General features: G+C 33.6%; 1 protein-coding gene across 2 annotated transcripts in view; it reads left to right on the top strand.

The window, feature by feature from the left end:
• LOC124369165 overlaps nt 1-20,230 on the top strand; it is a 131,593-nt gene that overhangs the window by 84,816 nt on the left and 26,547 nt on the right. The window contains exons 1-3 of one of the 2 annotated variants that reach the window (XM_046826960.1): nt 2,825-3,061; nt 13,476-13,578; nt 19,084-19,223. In XM_046826960.1, the coding sequence (XP_046682916.1) occupies nt 2,877-3,061; nt 13,476-13,578; nt 19,084-19,223 (428 nt within the window). In that variant the 5' untranslated portion in view covers nt 2,825-2,876. Of the gene's footprint in view, nt 1-2,824; nt 3,062-13,475; nt 13,579-19,083; nt 19,224-20,230 lie in introns of those variants that run through there. The other variant, XM_046826959.1, reaches the window with a different exon arrangement.

Below are 20,230 nucleotides of genomic sequence, written 5' to 3'. Positions count from 1 at the left end.
AGTATCTACCCTGTCAGAAAGGAAGTTCATGGACACAGTCATCTCTGCCATTTCACCCTTAAATGTATTCAGCATAGGGAAAACCTCCTCTTCCATTACAGTTAGTAAAAACACCTTTGCCGAGGCGCAGTACTGCGCTCAGTAGCTGCGCCTTTGCAGTACTGGATTCAGAAGTAGCACTGCTCCGAGGTGAGGCTGCTTCACGGTAATCCTTACTTTATCATTACCTCACCGAACGCGTCTTCTACTCATCCAAATTGTCTTTAACATACGTTATATGAAACACTTTCCCGCAAACACCCGCTCCTGAGCGAGCCACCTGTAATCGCACCACTCGCATTACAAACACTACATAGCGACGGCATGATTAAGTAATTAAAATTAAGTAAAGAAATCACCTTAAAAGCACAGGTTGAAACCAGCAAGCAAGCACAAGTGTGTTACCTGACTTTGACCGCTGCTGAGCCGAGACGTTTTATCAGTTCAGCTGTCTGAACTAGACTCATATCTGTGGTCTCAAGTTGGTGGTGTCCTTCAGGCATAACCCTCATACTGCCTCTGACCACCGAGATATGGTCGCATCCAAGTGCAGCACTAGAGAAACCGATATTTTAGCTTGGTTTGGAAGTAAGCTACGGTTGACCGTGTCGAAAGCTTTGTAGAATTCAAAAACACAGCCAAAATTGTGCAATCTCGGTGGTCCATGGCTAGTAGGATGTCGTCAGTTATTCTCAATACGGCTGTCCCAGTGCTGTATAGTTTATGGAAACCGGATAGAAATATATTTTAATATTGTTAGAAGACATAAAATCCATAACTTTAGAGTTCAGAATGCGTTAAAAACTTTTAAATTGAACGGGTAAGGTACTAATCGGTCTATAATATTGTGAAAGATTTAGTAATGGGATCTTGTTAAGTACATAGACAAGAGCACACTTCCTTTAATCTGGAAAAACATACCAGAAATCAAAGAACTGGAAAAATTCTGAAGATACTGGAGAAATTACAAATAGAGTTCGTTTTACAAGAAGAACAATCCTGTTGCATTGTTTCGTTTGCACGGATGTGAAGTGGCAAGACCGGCTTAAAATTAAAAGGATTAGGGTGGTGATTATGTTAAATTAAATTTGATAAATAATTATCTCATTTTGAAGATTTAAAATAAATCATTAAATTATACTATTATATCTTAAGGGAAATTAAGGAAATTATTTCACTAAATTAAGCGTTTTTGTAATTGCACCAAATATTACGTAAAGATTGGCACTAATCAGCAATTAGTGGATTAATATATATTTGCTTCAGTTTCTTAGTTTCACCTGATCAAGAAACCGATGATATAGGTTCATCTCATCGACATCCCAAGACTCACTAGTTGTATACGAAGTCTCTTCGAGTGAATGTCTTGCGTCTGCTACGGAAATGGATGCTTTTTGTTGATTTTTAGTTATGGGTGCATGTTTATCATAAAAACGTGGAACCAGGGAATTATGAGAGTGCGCTATGTCATTTAGGACTTCATCACAGTCATGAGAAAGGATGTGTTTCTGGAATTAATAGATAATGCTGGTATTGTAGTCAAGACGACAACTGACTTTAATTTACCGGTTTACAACACTTCGAGGAATAGAAGCAAGGTGAGGTTATGGAAGGAATCGCACCACTTCGGTGCTGCAACACAACATAGGTGTAGGAAGACCTGTGGTCGCTGCATGGGAAATGTCGTTAGGGTGGAACATTTTAACTAGATAACAAAGTTAACTTCGTTCCCGGCGCCCCAAACTGCAGTTGTAATGTTATGGACAGTATATTGGATGCATTGTTTTCGACCCATCCAGTTAAGGAACACGAGAGATTACCTTACAAGAACCTGTGGAGATCACACTTTTCACAAAAACGTAACATTCAGATTCATGCGGTGCTCCAAGTTACTGGTCCTCGATTTAGTTTCAGTGGAAGTACTTGCATGCACGCAAATCCTGCTGAATATAAACAACCACTACAAAATCGAAGTCTCGATGGAAGGAGTATTCTTCGCTCTCATCAGTAAGAGCAAGGCGATGCCGGAACTCCATATTCAGTCCTGTACGGTACATACGGTAGGAACTTTTCGTGTGGATGTTGATGACAAGGATTGGAAAAGCAGTCATATCTCAAAGTGATATTTCGTGACTACCTCAGGAATAAGAAGGCAAAGTTTACGTCATCTGATCAGAGGGGGTTTACGGCAGGGGCACATGAGGGCTCGATCCTCGGATCAAAAATTTTGACGTCTAATGTTTGATATGATGTCATTCGCTATATGTAAATTATTCGGAACGTAGCTTTCTCATTGGAATCGGGAACTATATCACCTAGGTTACTATCACTACAATATTATAAACGGCACTTTTGTTGCTAAATGAGTATTCAAAACAACTAAAATACTTAAAATCTTTGCATCTATTTTAAGTGCTATAGTTAAATTACTGGAATACTAAGTAGTTCATAAATACTATTTGGAATTTCATGTCGTCTATTTTTATCAAATCTTCGAGATAAAATAGTTCGATGAAGACTATAATTAGGTTTGCGCGGTGTAGTTGAAGGTCATGAACTCGTCGATTCCAGTTTTCGGAGAGGAGGTTGTGGCCGGTGATGGAGGGGGGAACGGGGCATGATGTGACGGAGAAGATCAATGCGAGAGGAGCGGGAGGGTATCAGAAAATTGTTTTGTGTTGTGACGTAGGGTGGTGGGTGGCCATTGATTGAACCACCCTCCACCCGCCGTCCGCCTCCTACCGCGACCACCTCTGACGTCATTGCACCATACGGACCACGCTGCCACTGCCGTTCCATTCACCAGGTCCTGTCTCCACACGCGCTGTTGACGTTGGATGTGCCCGCCGTGCCGAGCTTACACAGAAATGTGGTTTTGTTGTCAAATATGGCAATGTAGTGTAAAAAGCTGTTTCTCGCCATCAGTGCCGTTCGACATGCAGTGGAAAGGATGGACACACGTAGTGTATCCGTCCAGTTCAGCTGAAACGAACAGCCGTTCTCTCACTTTCCTAGAAACCAGGTAATTCATAGCCATCCACAATATTTCAACCGATTCATAAGTAAGCATTAGTATATAGCATTTATGATCGGTTGGAAAATCTATACGGTATAACGTAATATGTAATATTAGAGAATTTTAATGTTGCTTAATTTATAGCACAACGTTAAATGCTAGTTTTGAATTGTTTTGAGTCATAATGATGTAATGCAGTCATTTTTTTAAGCTTTGGATTGGTGTACTATTTGAAGTAAAAGTATCAAGAAGTACCTATTTCATGTTTTACGGTACACGATATTGATATACAACCTTAAGCCAAACTTTATGATAAAATTATAAAATAACTGTTTTTAACTGAATATTGTGTCACGATTGGAAGAAAGTACTGTTTATGTTAGTAATACACGTATATGTTACAACACGATACATTCTTTTAATATATTATATTACGTAATGTCTACATTGCGGATGACGTATTTATAAATATGATTTAATTTTGGTACCGTGTGGGGGTGTATGTATAGTGATAGCGGAAAGGGATGGGAGGGGGGTTACGAGGGGCCTACGTCAATGTGAGCACTGTTGCCCTCTCCCCCTCCCAAGACGCCAACTCCAACATAGGATTATTGTGAGTTCCTTTACTAAGGTTTGTTTGAGTTCACTCCTGCGTCTTTAACTTCTCTGCTTTATTAATAAACATGCACAGGAGACATGGCATACTAACACTGCTAAACATTTACTGACTAAGCCATGCAAACAAGACAGTTTCCTTATAATATCAATGGCATTCAATTATTTAATAAAGTTTTTATATAAATATATGGTCTTCCATGTTACAAAAATCAACCGGCACTCTACGAAATTCAATAAAATTACTTCTCCTCATTTAAAAACTAAATGGAATAGTTTGCATTACTAGTATTAATTATTTTTTATTGTTTCATTCTACCCTAACAGCTTTTATTTTATTACAATGGGATTAGTATTTAACATTCCCACTCATAATTTTTCCTACTTTATTACAATTTTAAGAGTTCCTATAATATGTGTTTGGACATGAATAAAATTTATTATCCTACATGGTGGGTAAACACAAATATGGAAAATGCTCTATTTCTTGAATAGCCACGTGGTTCCAGAATCTGAAAGATTGCCTATCTTTGTACATTACACATCGATTATCTTATCTCAGTTATTGAAATTCTCACATAATATGACCAAAAACCAACTTTCTTCGTTACTTTTTGAAATGAAATTATTTCCGATTCAGAAAAACTATTTCATAATATTATTTAATAATTTATTTATTATTTGGCGCTTATACGAATTTACAACATTTTAAATTGATTTAAGAGGTCAAACTGACGTAAATACACTGTATCGCAGACGTCTTGACCGTAATTAGAATATAATGGCTTAACCAGCCTGCAACTCTATCTTACCAAGCACATGTCGGTATTAGGAACTAACCGGATTCGCCGTCAACCAATGTCTGCATAAATACAGAGATAGGAACACCACATCTTCACTAACCTAACATCTCCGGCTTATATACTGTCAATAATGAAAATTATATATGCGCTATAATTTATTAGGTATCAATATTAATAATGCGCAATACACTAAATTTACATGTATATTTTATATAATAAATTGTGTAAAAGGCTCTTCTGTCTATTTGGCAAGCTGCGCTCAGGTATTAACAGCACTGTTTCAGCCAATGACGGAATATCTTATTTTAACCTCAAAAGCAGTTTAAGTTTCACAAGATGTCCTACTGTCACTATTAATTGGAAATAATCACTGTCTTTCAAAAATAAAATTCTACTGACCAGAAAAAACAAAACGTATATTAATTTATATAACTTAAAAATGACTTATAATATTTGTATATTGTAATATATATATGTATAAAGGTAAAAAGGGAACTTAACAAACTGCCACCTATGTAAAACGCATAGATCTTGTATTAATTATAAGGCACGTTTAATTTTAACTTTTCTGAAATAAATATAATTTGTATGTGATTTTGTACTTCATTATGAATATCATAGTTACATGATGTAGTGTAGCGTAAACTGTATTTTGATATTCAAAAGAGTCTAGAAGTACTAAGCAACTGTATTTGATTTTTTTAGAAACTTTTTACTTTTGGGATTTTTTCTTGAGCTTTTATTACAGTTGGCCTTTTATAAGGACCTAAATTTTTTATTCTGTAAAGTAAAGTGTTTCAAGACAATCTTGTTTGAGAACAATTTTTATTTATTATTTCGAACTGAACTATTCCGTAGCTCAAGCAGACATTTCAACTAAATTGTTATGGAATTTTCTTAGAAAGTGTTCTTTTAACTAGTTATGATAAGGGCTTATACTTAATTTATTATAGATTATAATTTAGTGGCTCTAACGTTCTAAAGAAGACTCATACCATTAAGATAATTATAGATAAGTTTGTAAATATGACAAGTTGATATATTTTAATAAAACCCTACCTTCAGCTTTGCTTTAATGTGTGGTTTGAATTGCAGTTTTTGATACTGAATGTTTATTGATCTATATCCATAACAATGTGATTGGCAATATTGGTAAGCGTGGTCTAATAATATTAAATTTGAAAAGCGATCGTTAGCACAAAATTAGATTTGAAGCAGAAAATTAAAAAAAAAATACGTCTACAAAATAATGCCAAGATGAAAAATACTAACCAATCGGTTACTAGCAGTTGTCATTAACAGATGTAGGTACTCGAATAGATATAGGCATAATTCTTTACAAGGACTAATTTTTTACCTCAATGTACAGTATTTCAAAATTAAAGTTTCAGTGTTTTATTTTTATAATTGATAGTTTAATTTATATTAATATTAGTTAATCAATTTAATGATACTATTATTACATTGATCAATATAAAGCTAAATATTATGTACATTAATTTAATATTAAATGAATTTATTGATCACTCACTGGCACCGATAAATAGGTATGAACTACTCCTAAATTATACAGAAAAATTGCACAAAAGTTTTGTACATTATCATTTTAAGGACAGGTCTCAAAACGACAACGGGTCATTGTAAAAACTAAGCTATGTTTGTTTTCTTCCAAAACTACAAAAAATTGCCAATACGTGAGTAAACAAAAACTTCAAAACTAATCTGTTGTTTTTTAGTTTCAAAAGTAAAGCCTTATAGGCATAAATCTAAAACACTGATCATTTAAAACTCTGATCGATAAATTACGAATCTCTCAAAATTATTTTTTACGTATTATTTTAAAAAAGCAGAAAAGGGAAACCTCCTTTCCATTATACCAAACGTTAAATGTACTACCTTTCCGTCATATTTTCGTGTTTAAAGTTTTAAGTCTGTTCTACAGGAGAAGTGGCAATAAAGAAAATAATTTAATATATCACTATAATACTAGGAGCTGTTCTGCAGGTAATGTTAGGCTAATTAAAGTAAACAAATGCATTTTTAGGCATTCCTATAGTTACCTTGCACCTAAATATTTTAATCAAGTCCCTTATTATATAAGACAGAGCATTAGACTTAGGGAATTTTGTTCACTGTTGAAAAGTTGGCTAATGACTAAACAAGATGTAGAATTTTTGAATCTTGTAATTAGTTAATATAGTTTAATTATTTCCATAGCATACAATATATGTCATAAATTAATGTTAACGCACATTTGAAAAACCTTTTCACAGTTCTAATTAATGAACAGTTATTACAATATTTAAGTAGTCTAGTTTAGAGTTTGAAAGCATAAACATTGCAGAGAGTGTCTTTCTTGAATATTTAAACTTTATGTGCTAGACTGAAAAAAAAAATATATTATTGTATTTTTATCTTTGCCTTATAAAAACTGGCCACACTACTGGTTACGTGGCCAGTCAATTTCCAGGTTTTGTATTTGCAATTTCTGTTGTATGATGCTGATGGAAATAAATCATTTATTCATTTATTCGTTTATTCATTTATTCAAATGTTAAAAACAATTTTAGTAGATACAGTACGTGTGAAAGGTCTTGTGAAGCTCAAAAATGGTTTAAAGGGACTGACCTAGTATTTACTTGCACCCACAGCATTCCATATGTTAACTAATAACGTATTAAAGAAATTGAGAACCATATTACGTATCTTAATTTGCATCTTATATGAATTTTAACAAAAAGCTTATTTTTCAAATATGGCGTATTCTTTCGGTCCCCCTTTAAAAATTACCGTAAAACATTGGAGAAATTGTTACTTTAGTGATTCGACCTTTTATAATGTCCCTCGATTACAAATGTATAGAAGGGGTATTACCACAGTAATACCAAAAATATACTTTTTTAATACTATACAACCACTTCCATATTGCCTGGAATATAAATAGTGGTTTTAAGCCCCTAATTTTAATGTACTCGTATACATATTTTTGTATACAAATTGTTTCGCTACCTTTATCTACCCACTTTATCTACTCGAGTCATTACCAAAAAAGAGTCACAGGAAATATGCATAATTCTTGTATTAAGGATAATTTGCAATAAGACTGACTATACACCTTCCCGATTTTCCTATTGACCATTGACGTTTGTTTAGTAAAACTGTTAAACATTCGAGTGTACAAAACAGCTCGGGGGCCCAAAAGCACGCAACATTTCAGTAAAAAGGTCTTGCTTGAGTGTATTTAACTACCGGGTCATACTCCATTAAATAAGTACAATCAAACCAGTACTTGGTACAAAAGTACAAAATTCTTGGTATATGGAACCCAACGGCCTATGTTTTATTTTGTTACATAGTAAACATGCTTGTATAGAAAACTAAAAACAAATTTATAGAAGTACTACAAATTGGAAATGGGAAGATGACGCTTTCATCGACATCTAATTCAACTCAAAATTTTCAGATCATTCACAAAATAAATTTCATGTACATATCGTTAAATGTGCCTGTTATAAACTCTACGTAAGACTGGCCTCTGTTCCACACAAAAAAACATTATGTAGGTATTTTTGGACGGAGAATGTGTAAACAACACGCAAGAATGTACGTAGTTAAATTATGTACATAATAACTCAACTACCTTCAACATGTCCAAACAAAAATGCATAAGAATTTAAGAGAAAGGCCCCATGAAATTTATAAACACTAAGTACTACACGAGTATTCCGTCCAAGGAGTTGCCAAGAATATGCATCTTCTCTAAATTCATATTTACCATATATACCTTTAATGATCCAGTAGTTATTATTTGATTTGGGTCCTAACTACAAATATGTTATTATTAAGAATGCCACGTGTGTGAAATGCCTTTCGGATGAGGTAAATTCCGAGATTCGCCTCAGGAATCTCATCATATGATAGAGAATCATCGTCGCATTTTGTTACTAATTGAGCATTCCTCAAGGGCGCTGTCCAGGATCCAGTTGCACGGCGATTACTCTATAATCTGTATAAAACTATAGTTATTCTTTCTCGTTCATCGTCCAGTGGTACTGGAGGCCTTTACTCGACGCAGCTATCCCCGGCGTCCAATATCATTTGAAATACCTTCCTCTAAGTGGAGTGCAAGGATCCTTGCTGTGCTGTACGATGTTCGATTCCAGTAGTATAACTACGAACAACTAACATAAGACATCTTTACTAAACTTTTTTCTTGTTATTAATAGGTGGCATACATAACACCTATGAATACACCCACAAAAGTTCATAGGAACTCTTGTGGGAATATCTTTTTATATATGTCCCTTAGGTGAACTAGATAGGGATTTATGGACAATCGTTTGGTGGAGGTAAGACACGTAAGAGTGGATGCAGTCCGGTTTTCCAGCAGTTTACACACTTTTACGACGGGCCGAAGTTAACGCTATTCTCTTGCTAAACCTCCAAATAAGATTTTGAGGTAACGGGAATATGTACGAGTCTCAAAATTGTACACAAATTATATGAACAGAGAGATAAGAACATTCCTTCTGCTAATGGGTTGTTGGAGCATTGAGGTCGGCGTATTGGTAATTGCACCCACTTCGCACAGATTTAACTGTTCTTCGAAGAAGTGGTTTGTTTTTCCTTGGAATTCAATGGATTTTGAGGAGATTTAGGCCATCACAATCATTCTCCCTCTTCTGAAACAGAAATCTATGACGTTACCTGTGGCTGAGAAAAGTTATTTCAATTCGTAATGAAGCTCTTTTACTGGATCTCGTGCTTGGTTCTGGAGGTTTCCCTGACAATGTTTTTCGTTTTAGAGCGATTTCACTCCTCAAATGACCGACACTGTCCAGTTAGACGCTGACCAACCCTTCAGCATCGCTTAAGTAATTGTCAAATATCTCCATAAGATTTTTAACTCACTGTCCTCCGTAATCAACACTCATAAGCGTTACTTTTTTTAATTAGTACTTAGTACTTTAAGTTATTTATTTTGTTATTTTACCAAAACCACGATCAAAGACGCATCGATAGATGTCACTATAACGTTTGACAGAGTCAGTTTATGTTAAGCTTAAATTGCTCCACTGGTTTTTGTAGTACGTGACAATTCTTTGTTAGTGAAGTTTAAAAGTGTTTTAAGTGACAGACAAAAGGTCACTGCCCTATTGTGCGGGACGTGAGATAAGACAAGGTGATCCGTTTTCATCAACATTGTTTTACCTCTTTTTGAATGCTATTTTGAAGACCGTTCTCCGGAATATTAGCTTGAGAACTAGCGAACCAATTCTTTCCTTTTGCTATCTTCCATGTTTACTGAGGCAATTTTTATCTTCAGAAAACGCTAGATGAGGAGCCACACGGTTTGAGCGCAATATCCAATTGCCAATGCGGTAAAGTCTCTTGTTACGACGAGAAAAGTTACGAAAACCAAGAAGTAATTACAGCTTTCACATTCACATCTGTTATGTGATTTTTTAATTTTAATTCTTGGAAATGGCGATACCTCTGTGTGATTTGTTAAAATGTGTTGTTTTCATGGTTTTCTCGTATAACCATTTACTACCACAATGCTAAATATTTTCGTGGGTTCTCATTCAACATCACTTCCGCCCTTCCTACCTACTCAAATGTCATTAATGCCCTTCATCTTTCAATATTAACGTGTCCTAATCGATATTTCATAATAATATCTTCAATGTTCCTATTCACAATTCTGTCGTACATTGAACATCGTCTCCAACTAACATTTTGCCTATTATCCATATTTCCCGTTGATTGTCATTTGAAACAATATACTGTCTACTTTGACAATCATTTATTAATAATGAAGATTCCCTGTATTCATTACCTTGCTACATGGACAAAGACTTGAAACTGTGCCTCTTAACACATATATACTCTTTCAATCTTTCTTTTTGCTAGTTGTTTTATGCACTGATGCTCTGTACTACAATGTGAGACTTCCAACCAGAATTTCTTCATACTCTTGTTCACCGATATCTGTACGTGAACTCATCTTCTCTAGTGGTTCTAAAAGCCTATCCTTAATATTCAAGTTTACTGGCTTAATTCCTTCATCTTTTAGCTGCCCACCAACATCGTGGTGGGCAGCTAAGAGATTGGTGATTTCATCTTAGTGAACATGTCTACTTTTAAATCTGCGTCCCGTATGGTATTACTCTTTACTAGATTCTCTGTTCAATTAATTATGTTATACTCTTCAGGATAGCCTTTCGTTCTTCAGCTTAACTGGTGAGCCGTGCAATTAGCACCATTCAGGATGAAGAATTATTCTCACTTTAGATTTAAATTATCATCATATTTGCATTCTTAGCCTTTTCCAATACCTCAGTGAACTCGTTTTTTTTACCTTCGCTTTCCACTACTTTTTCCTTTATATTCTATAAACCATTTCCAATCAAATAATGTTAAAATATGTATCGGAATACAGTTTTTATACAGGGTTGTACTACTAGTATAAATATTTAACTAATTTAGAGCTTGAAATATTGATTTTTTCCTCTGCATTTCTGTTAGCAGCGACACGGTGATCGATGACTAGTTCCGATAAATAGAGCCATCCTAACCTTCAAATGATTCATGAACAATTCCTTTACAATAAACACGTAATTTAAATCCATATGTAATGTAACCTCAATAATTTACATTAATAATTACCTCTCTTAGTTTCTCAGACGATGTTTTCCATTAGATTGATATCTAGAAATTGGACGAAAACTCTAAATATACTGTAAATTGAGATTACTCAAATAAATTAATAAACTATGAATAGTAAATATTAAATTACTAACCATACCCGTATTCTCCACTCACAGTCTAACTCCAACTCCCCTACAACATTCCTGCATTTTGAAATTTTCAGGAGGTTGCGGCCGTCAAGATCACTTTCTCATCCAAACCAGAAACTGATAACATTAACCCTAGCGGTTAAAAGACATATATCATTATAATGTCTCAAATGTTCCGTCATAGCCCTCTCGTACATTGGACATCATGTACATGCTACGTCTTGTCAATCATCTAAACATGCCTCTCTTTCGCACCTGTAACAAGATATATCTCATTGTTTACAACTATGAGAGGATTCCTGTATTCGTCACCTTACTATATCGACATAGTAGTTGAGCTTCATCTCTCACCACATATTCTCTCTCAGTCTCTTTCTCTTAGCTTGTTATTATCACGCACTGACGCTCAGAAACACTCCTTAGTATTCTATTGTGCTCTTAAATTTAAAAAAAGCTTTCTGGTTAAGCACATGTGAGCTGAACTAGTCTACATTATTTTACGGAATAAAAAGGTGAATGTACCATAACTGTACGTGTCATATATTAAACTTTTTTTATTTAACAAGTGGCCTATGACTTATTAAGATTATTAGTTTTAGCTACAATTGCTCACGAACAAGTTTTTAGAGATCAATGTGTGGCTGAGACAATGACCCTAATATTTTAATATCACCTATATAATGTAGCTCAGTCACAAAACAATAGGGAGTGTTCAATAATTGCAATTATAGGATCGTAAATTACTATATAATTAAGATCTACTATAATCGGTTTAATACCTCATATACTTTCTCTAGATATTACCACGTTTTAACAACAGATAACGCGTTGAAACTCCGCTACACCTCCAACCAAACGCCAGACTTTCTGAGCCGTGCGCAAATTCCAGAATGAAAATTTTGTTGAATAAGTAGATGATATAGCATCTAATAGATGACACCGGCTTGTTGATTTTCTCAGATAGCCAAATATGTGTGTATTTAACTTTATTAATAAATTCTATATTGGTAATGGCTACCCCAATAGTCTAGATGTTTGCAATCATTCTTTCAACGGCAATGCTAATATACATATGAGTGTAACAAAACGACAAGATGCACCGAAGTTGAATGAGTAATATACAAAACAAGCTGTTAACAACAGTAGATGACTAGATACAATGATCATAACCATTGAAACCAAAATAATAATTTGACACATAACACTAACAAGTACACATATCATAACAGTAATATACAATCAATAATACAGATACAACCAATAAAATGGGCAATGTTAACAAGGCTAACAGTTATGCAACAAGATTGGAAAACTCATCAGGTTAAATAGAAAAAATTATGCATTTTAAGAAAAGGAAGAAAAATAATTATATAAAGGCTTTGTAAATGAAAGAGACGTGACTGTATATAGGGTGGCAAGCCATGACCTTCCTCTTAAATATTCGTAGTTTATTCTGTAGTTAGCTTCACCCGCAACACAATTACCAAGCCTACGTAATGTAGCGATAGTTCCAGCCTTCTTCAAATTCCAGGTAATTTGACCTGTGGTGGTTGTAAGCAAATCGTCCAGTGGACCTGGTAGACCCTGAAAAGTCCTGAAGTCTATTTTGCTAGTAGAGTTGGACATTCTATAAATCTGTCGGCAAATCAGTGCCATTTGATTACATGCTAATTTTACTTCAAATTCTATTGCATGCAATATCTTTTTATGATTTTATGTATTAATAATTTTTTACCAAGTAGTACAGAATATAAGTATGAAGTCTGTACACTTACCTGGTAACAGAAATTCTAGTGTTCAGTATACCATAAATTTTTTATTTCGAAGAAACCAAAGCCAAACGAATAAACTAGGATGAGACTGTACGACCTTGCTAGTGGAAGATGCTATTAAGAGAGAATAAATTACAAAAGTATTTAAAAAGATACGAACTTCCAGTTTTAGTTTAGCGGAATAATTTCATGTAGGAAGTACATAATAGTCCTTAATTTTCAATATTATTTAGTTTTTAATCATAAATCAACTATTCACCAAATTGATAATATGTTTTGACGTTCATTTTGGTGATAAATTGCAATAACCTTTCTTTCTGCATTGCTTGACGAAAGGTTGTCTCGAGCAGCCAACTGCAGTTGATTTTCTGTGCAAATCATTAATACCTATTATTTAAATCAATATAATACCTTGGTACCTATTTTTCAGATTGGTGGATGACCATGTAAAGACAAATATTTTTCTTCATCGACAAAAGTCTTCTACACACCACTCGCCACCTGTCACTTGCTTTTCCAAACCGAATCCAGAGGTATGTACAACTATTTATATAAACACAGTCCAATTAATGATTTTAATATAATCATTCAGCACTTTAGTCTCTCAAAAAGCTTGGCTTACCTCCATAGGTACGAAATACATATGAATTTCATGACAAAACAAAAGTATAAAATCTTTAGTATTATTTTGTTTTGATTGTAAACTGACTTTATATTTTAGTATTATTCTTTACTAGTAAGTTGTACACATATAAAATACGTGGACGGCCTAATTTTGAAGTCATAAACCTCATTAAAATAAGAATAGATTAATTTATAGCTCACACAAAAGTTGACAATATTAGTGAAATTAAACGATTTAGTGACGAAATTACAACCTTTCATGATTCCTAAAAATTGTATCGGTTATAATTAACGATTTCTTACAGTTTTTTTAAATAATATACATGTTATTGCATATCTTAAGAACCAGATAATAAGTTCAGAACATAATCAAAATCAGAAGAGTGGAAACAGACTTGAAATAGGTGACTGTATTTTATTTGAATGGGATCCCGTGATATAGCCCTTAAAAGGTCGAAAATCTTCATTCCTATTAATATAATTCAAAGAAACCAAAAATTTAATAAGCAGTCATTAATTTTATTTATTATTTCCATTATTGTTACAAAAATCAATATAAGAGTTTCATTTAGGGGTATTTAATTTTAAAATTTTAAAATATTAACTAAATATAATTAGTCTAGTAGTTTTAAAGCAGTGGTGATGGTCAAAATAGATTAAACCTGTACTCAACTTACACGCTTGCCCTGCAGATTGCATCAAGTAAGATGCTCAACTTTGATTACAATAATATCCTGCTTTAGCGGTTCGTTAGCGATGACAAAAACTATGCTCACTTTGGAGAGAAGGGTTAACTAATCCCACCAATTCCAATATGAACGCCAGCTTTAAAGTCGCACGCTGCAGAACAGAATTATAAGAGACCAAATTTTGTCTAGTATTGTATGTTTCTTAGTAATCACTTTTAATTATTGTAAATTATTAACACTTAATTAATTTATTAAAATAAAATAATTAGTTAAAAACATTTAATTGTTGGAAATTGCGATATAAGCAATAAGAAAAATATGTTTAAAGTGTGTTAAAAACATCAAAATATGTAATTAATCTATAAAATTTGGTGTAGTTGTAAAGCTAATGGAAATCAGTTCAACACTGAAATAAATGGATGGATACAAAAGTTTCTATTCCCTTGGCAAATACTTTTTAATGTACGGGCCAATTTCTTTTATAGATACATTTAAGATGATGTAACTTTATTTTAATTCCAAGGGCAGGATGTCGAGTTTTCTAGTGTACACACCTGGCGTTAATAAGTAGGTACGGTTTTTAAGTTGAGGTTTTTAAGTTTTGTATGTGTTTTATATACCATTTTACCAACATTTCTAAACATAAAATAATGTTTGTACGTTTGTGCTTATATTTAATTTTTATAAATATTAAATATATACATATAAACAAACGAGGTACGATAAAGGAGAGCGTGCATTTATTTTACAGCTTTTATCATTTATAAATACAGAGAACGACAATGAGAATGAAGCGCTGTGACGCAAGTATGAATAAGTTAATGCGATGTTTACTATTTAATTAGATAGACGTTTTCAAAGAAAAATAATATTGACTTTTTTATCACTTGTTGAAGGAGCTACATCAAATGGTGCTGATTAAGAAATAATTCTGAATCTTTATAATTGTGTGCGTTATTGCTTTTATTTTTATATTAATGTTCTCTTAACTAACATCTAAGTTTTCCGAGCCACGCCAAATTGAAACATTGCTTACGCAATTAAATTCTTGAGATATTTTACGAAACTCTTATGAAATTCAATTTTAGATGTTTCAATAATAATACCCAGAGTGGTACTCGTAATTTAGCCAAAATTGAATTTGCCAAAACGTTCTGAAAGACAATGGAAGATAATTGGATATAGCGAGACATTCAAAATTGATTCAAGATTTAGGTTCTTAAGCTTGCTGCCCAATTCTCTTATATGACCCCTGAACTGGCTATTTGCCTGCCAGTCAGAATGACAATAAAACTCAATTGTACACTCTGAATCAGTAACTGTATCGTCTTCTAGGGCCCGATAAATATGTTATGGCGCAGATTTTGTCTTTTTGTCGAAGACTGAGCTAAGGTGGACTAATTCAGTTTTTATTTTAGTCGTTCTTACTTGTGGAAATTGGACCGCAATATTGCGCAGAGGGTTTGATCTCTTAAAATAGTCTCGGTTTTGAGCACTTGAACTTCGATTTACTGAAGTTTAAAATGTCAGAAATCGTTCTCTGCTCACTAGTAATAAACTATGGCTTAACCGCTGACACTGTTTAACGTTGTAATCGCTCTTGGCAACATAAAATAATCTAAAATCATGAAGAGCTGGGGAGTCTTTTTAGAATCGACCAGATTACCGGACTCACATAACAATAACACAAAATCAGGAGGAATAATATTGTATATACATTAGTTAATGAATACAGGAATGCCATTTATCCTACAGGCGAGTGTTTATGTTCTCGGTGGCAGACTGAACAGCGTCAAGTGATACGGGAGGAATGTCAACAATTGCTTCAGATATGTTCACCATCTCAGATTTCTCTCGCAACTGTCTTTCTTCAAAAAATTGATATACGGAAGTAAAGTTTATCACGTTTTATCACAGCACTGTGACGTCAGTTACATTTCCATCATTACTTTTTTCACCATACAAATTTCCAAATATAGTTCAAAATTAGGATATTTCAAACTCGTAAAACTCAATGACTATAATGAATATACGTAGCCAATCAATGGTATATTCATTACCTCTTAAAGAATGCTTTTTATATTGTAAGTTTGTTTTTATCATAGGTGGTTGAGAAAAGACGCCAAAATTACAAATTTTAATGACGTTTTGCTGTGTTACAGCGTTTTGAATTCCTGTATTTGGCTTAGGTTCCTTGAATTAATGTTTTTTTTTTATTATTTTAAACACTTTTACTCGTTAGACGCTGTAATTTAAATCATTAATACTCCTACAATTATGTAGGTACTAACTATTTCGGTCCAACAATTGTGTTATTCTTTGGCTAATTCCTGCATTGGTAGCCACTCTTCTAGATGAGTTACGTGGATTGAGCTGGACCGCATCCAAAACATTTGGTTCCTTATCATCCCTTGCATGCCTAGTGAGCTGCTTCCCTTTTTTGTGATCCGGTTGTACATTTCTAGTTTCACGGACACGAATAGGAAAATCTTTCGTAAATGATATTCACGGTCCGGGTATCGTTTAGCAAACAGAGCAGCAGCAGCTGTGTAATTCTGTAAACATTCACCTTACACCATCAACATCTAGAAAACTTCTCCATTGGTGAATAGCACATTTTACAGAAAACAATACACGTCTTCACCGACACGGCACAATCGTGACTAACTAAAAAAATTGACTAACTAATAAAATCTGATAAGACATGATTTTCATCTCATAATTTCTCCCAAACCTGTGCAAAAAGGTTTAATTGTTGTTGAAGATAAGCTTGTCCGTACTGATAAACAGTAATTGAATGTACGAACACGTGTTTAGATTAATTAAAAACTTCTTAAAACATTGCTGGCATTCGTATGTCATTTTTTGTCAAACAAACCCATCACTGGTCACGAATAGGCAATTCGTAATCAACGTTTAAATTTGATAGGAATTATCACTTTTAGTATACGGTGCTTCCAATTATGTGAAAAGTGGTTAAAAAACAATTGGTAGAGACTTTGAATGCCATGAGGCAAAGTTATGAGAACACAACGCCGCATTGCACCGTAGTAAATGCATAAAAACGTGGTGAATATTACTACCTTTGGTGCCATTTCTCAACCATCAATTAAGCTTAACTTCAGATACAAAAATGTGAAATATGATTTGAAATATCCTAAATTTGAACTACACAAATTGGAAATGTAGTGAAAAATGACAACTTGTAACATGTGTTTTAAAAGAGTACTTCTTTAGTAACCTTGGATAAAATTTGAATTTGCTGAAATTTTAAATGAGGTAACGATTAAAGAAAATTGTGAAACCGTACAAGTTTGAAATTTTAAACCATTCTGTATACAAGAATCGAAATAATTTAAAAGTGTTTTCAAAGTGATCAGTGAATAGACCTTTAAACTGAATGAGGTAGGCTCGACCTACCTTTACATTTGAAAATGTTTAAAAATATGACCCCTACCCCTGACAAAAGTGCCATTTCGAGTATTAAATTATCTTCCCGAATTTGTTGGTGTCAAAATGTGGGAGGTTTTCGTTAAAAATAATAAAGTAGGTTTCTCGGTTCAGCCGCTATACAACACGAACGGGTTTTGTCTGTCTCGCTGTGTATATAATTGAAAACATGAATTCAGGTGTATTGATACCCTCCTTCGTTTTAAGATGGTACAAAAATGTAATTTAATACATGTAATAATGTAATACGTTGAACATTGTTTTACAAACAAAATAATTTTACCTTTACACTTATGTATACAAAAAGACCCGTTAGTAGTCACGAGCACCCAGAAAAATTAGAACTACAGTTAGAGGGAATTTATGGGTGTCATAATTTATTCACAAAATCTTAAAATTTTCTAATAACCTACAAACATAACCGTATAGACCATCTGCGATGTTATCAGAATTTTATTTGGGGTAAGGTTATGTCCAACCCAACAGAGAAATCAGATTGTGCCACACGATGGTTAGTTTCTATTGTTATAATGGGCCGAGGATAAATCCGTCTCGCTTGACCCGACCTGGCCGGTACAACATGCTAGGGTTGACGGCCCTGCTCCGAAAACTGAGATTGTAGCTTCTTGAATCAAGGTGCCATGGCTGTTTGGGCATAAATCAAAGACTGGTAGCTCACACTGCTTGCAGTAAGTGCTATCAGAGACTGTGGTTTGCACTGTAACTCTGAAATAAAAACTTGTACCTCAAAATAGGAACACAAGTAAAGTTCTATCAAAAATTGATTCAATATTTAAATTAAAAATATATTTACTGTAGTACAGAATATTATTAATTATGTTATGCCCATGATATTGTCTTAAAACAAACATATAATACATATAAGGGTCTTAAAAACTAAAAACTGGGTCAATTTCCTTCTATATTAAATCTCATAACTTTAATTACCGTATTGTAAATATAAAAAGAGAGTAAGCAAGTATGAAAATTACAATTTTGGAAGTAATAAGGTAACTGTAATGTACTTTAGTCGTTAAACTGTATTCTAGCTAACATTGACTAGTAATAAAGTTATTTTTAAAAAAATTTACCATAAGTATATAGGCTATATAGATCAGACGAAATATGGTCTTGCTTTTTATATCACAATATCTATTTAGAAATTATTTTCTCTAGTTCTTTAAATATTTTAGTAGTACTCCATAATTTTGTAATTAATTTTTAAATGGACATCTACTAACTACACGGCAAATAAAGTGGAAAGTGGTGCTGTAGGCAGTGGAATGTGAGGTGGCGGTAGAGATTCATCCTGGGCCCAACGTCAATAGTTCTTCCTCTCTGAAGGGCGGACAGCCTCCTCTGATACGGCACGCTAGCGTCTCAAGTCTCGACCCTTGCCACGCTGTCTCCAAGGGGTGAGTCTACTCTCAGTCGTCACCGATCATAAGGGTTCTCCAGTCGTTCTTCTTTAGTTGTACTGGTCAAGATGTTTCTTAAAAATTTTGTTGGATCTAACGCTGGCACATTCCCACTGTCTTATTTCAGAAACTAACTATTAAATGAAGATTTTACAACACTTTCTTAACGATACTTGATAGAAAAGAATAGAAAATTATACAGAGATATCATTAAATATATATTTTCTTCAAACAATACATTGAGGAACCACAAAAACAATTTGAACTCTTGCACATTATGAATTGTATACCATGAAATAGAAATCCGGAATGACCAGTTTTATGTGAGAAGACACGTGTAATCCAGAAGTTTCAAACGTATGTCTGCAATAAACTGTTTAACTGCTCAACATTAAAGCTTTATATCTTCTGATAAGCCAAGTAAAGGATAAGTTGTATCTATATATCAACTTACCATATTCCCTAGTCGTCAAAAGTGAATATGACATGAACCATTTCTTAGCGTACAGTATTTATGGGAAATATTGTGCAAACTGTTTATAAACTATAAAGATTATATTTAACTAATAAAATTAAAGGTGATAAAAGGCTAAAGTTGACCCGAAGTCAAAATTCACATTTACTTTAAACGTCAAATATTTGCTGATAAGCTGTCGTCCTTGGCGTACAGTGTTTCAAAAACTCATTATGACTCTTACATTACCTCTTGTATAGGTACTTTTCGTTGAATTATTGCATTGAATATAAATGCTAAATTTGAATATTACCATAGCTTACGTTTTAAACACTTACTGAGCTCATAATAAGGGATGAACTTGGTCTTTTATAGCAATAGCTAGTCTTTACTATAACTCCACATCCCCCTTTCGTGGGTCGATACAGTATATATAGATTTCTATTTGTAAAAAAATATTTAATCATGACGATTATTTCTTAAGAAATTACCTTTACCACAAATTTGATATTTTTTTAAGATCAAACTAACTTATGTAAGCGTATTTAAA

This window comes from Homalodisca vitripennis, chromosome X, assembly GCF_021130785.1.
Source record: "Homalodisca vitripennis isolate AUS2020 chromosome X, UT_GWSS_2.1, whole genome shotgun sequence".
NCBI classification, from domain to species: domain Eukaryota; kingdom Metazoa; phylum Arthropoda; class Insecta; order Hemiptera; family Cicadellidae; genus Homalodisca; species Homalodisca vitripennis.
Note: the sequence above shows the minus strand (reverse complement) of the source record. Positions and strands in the feature narration are given on the sequence as shown.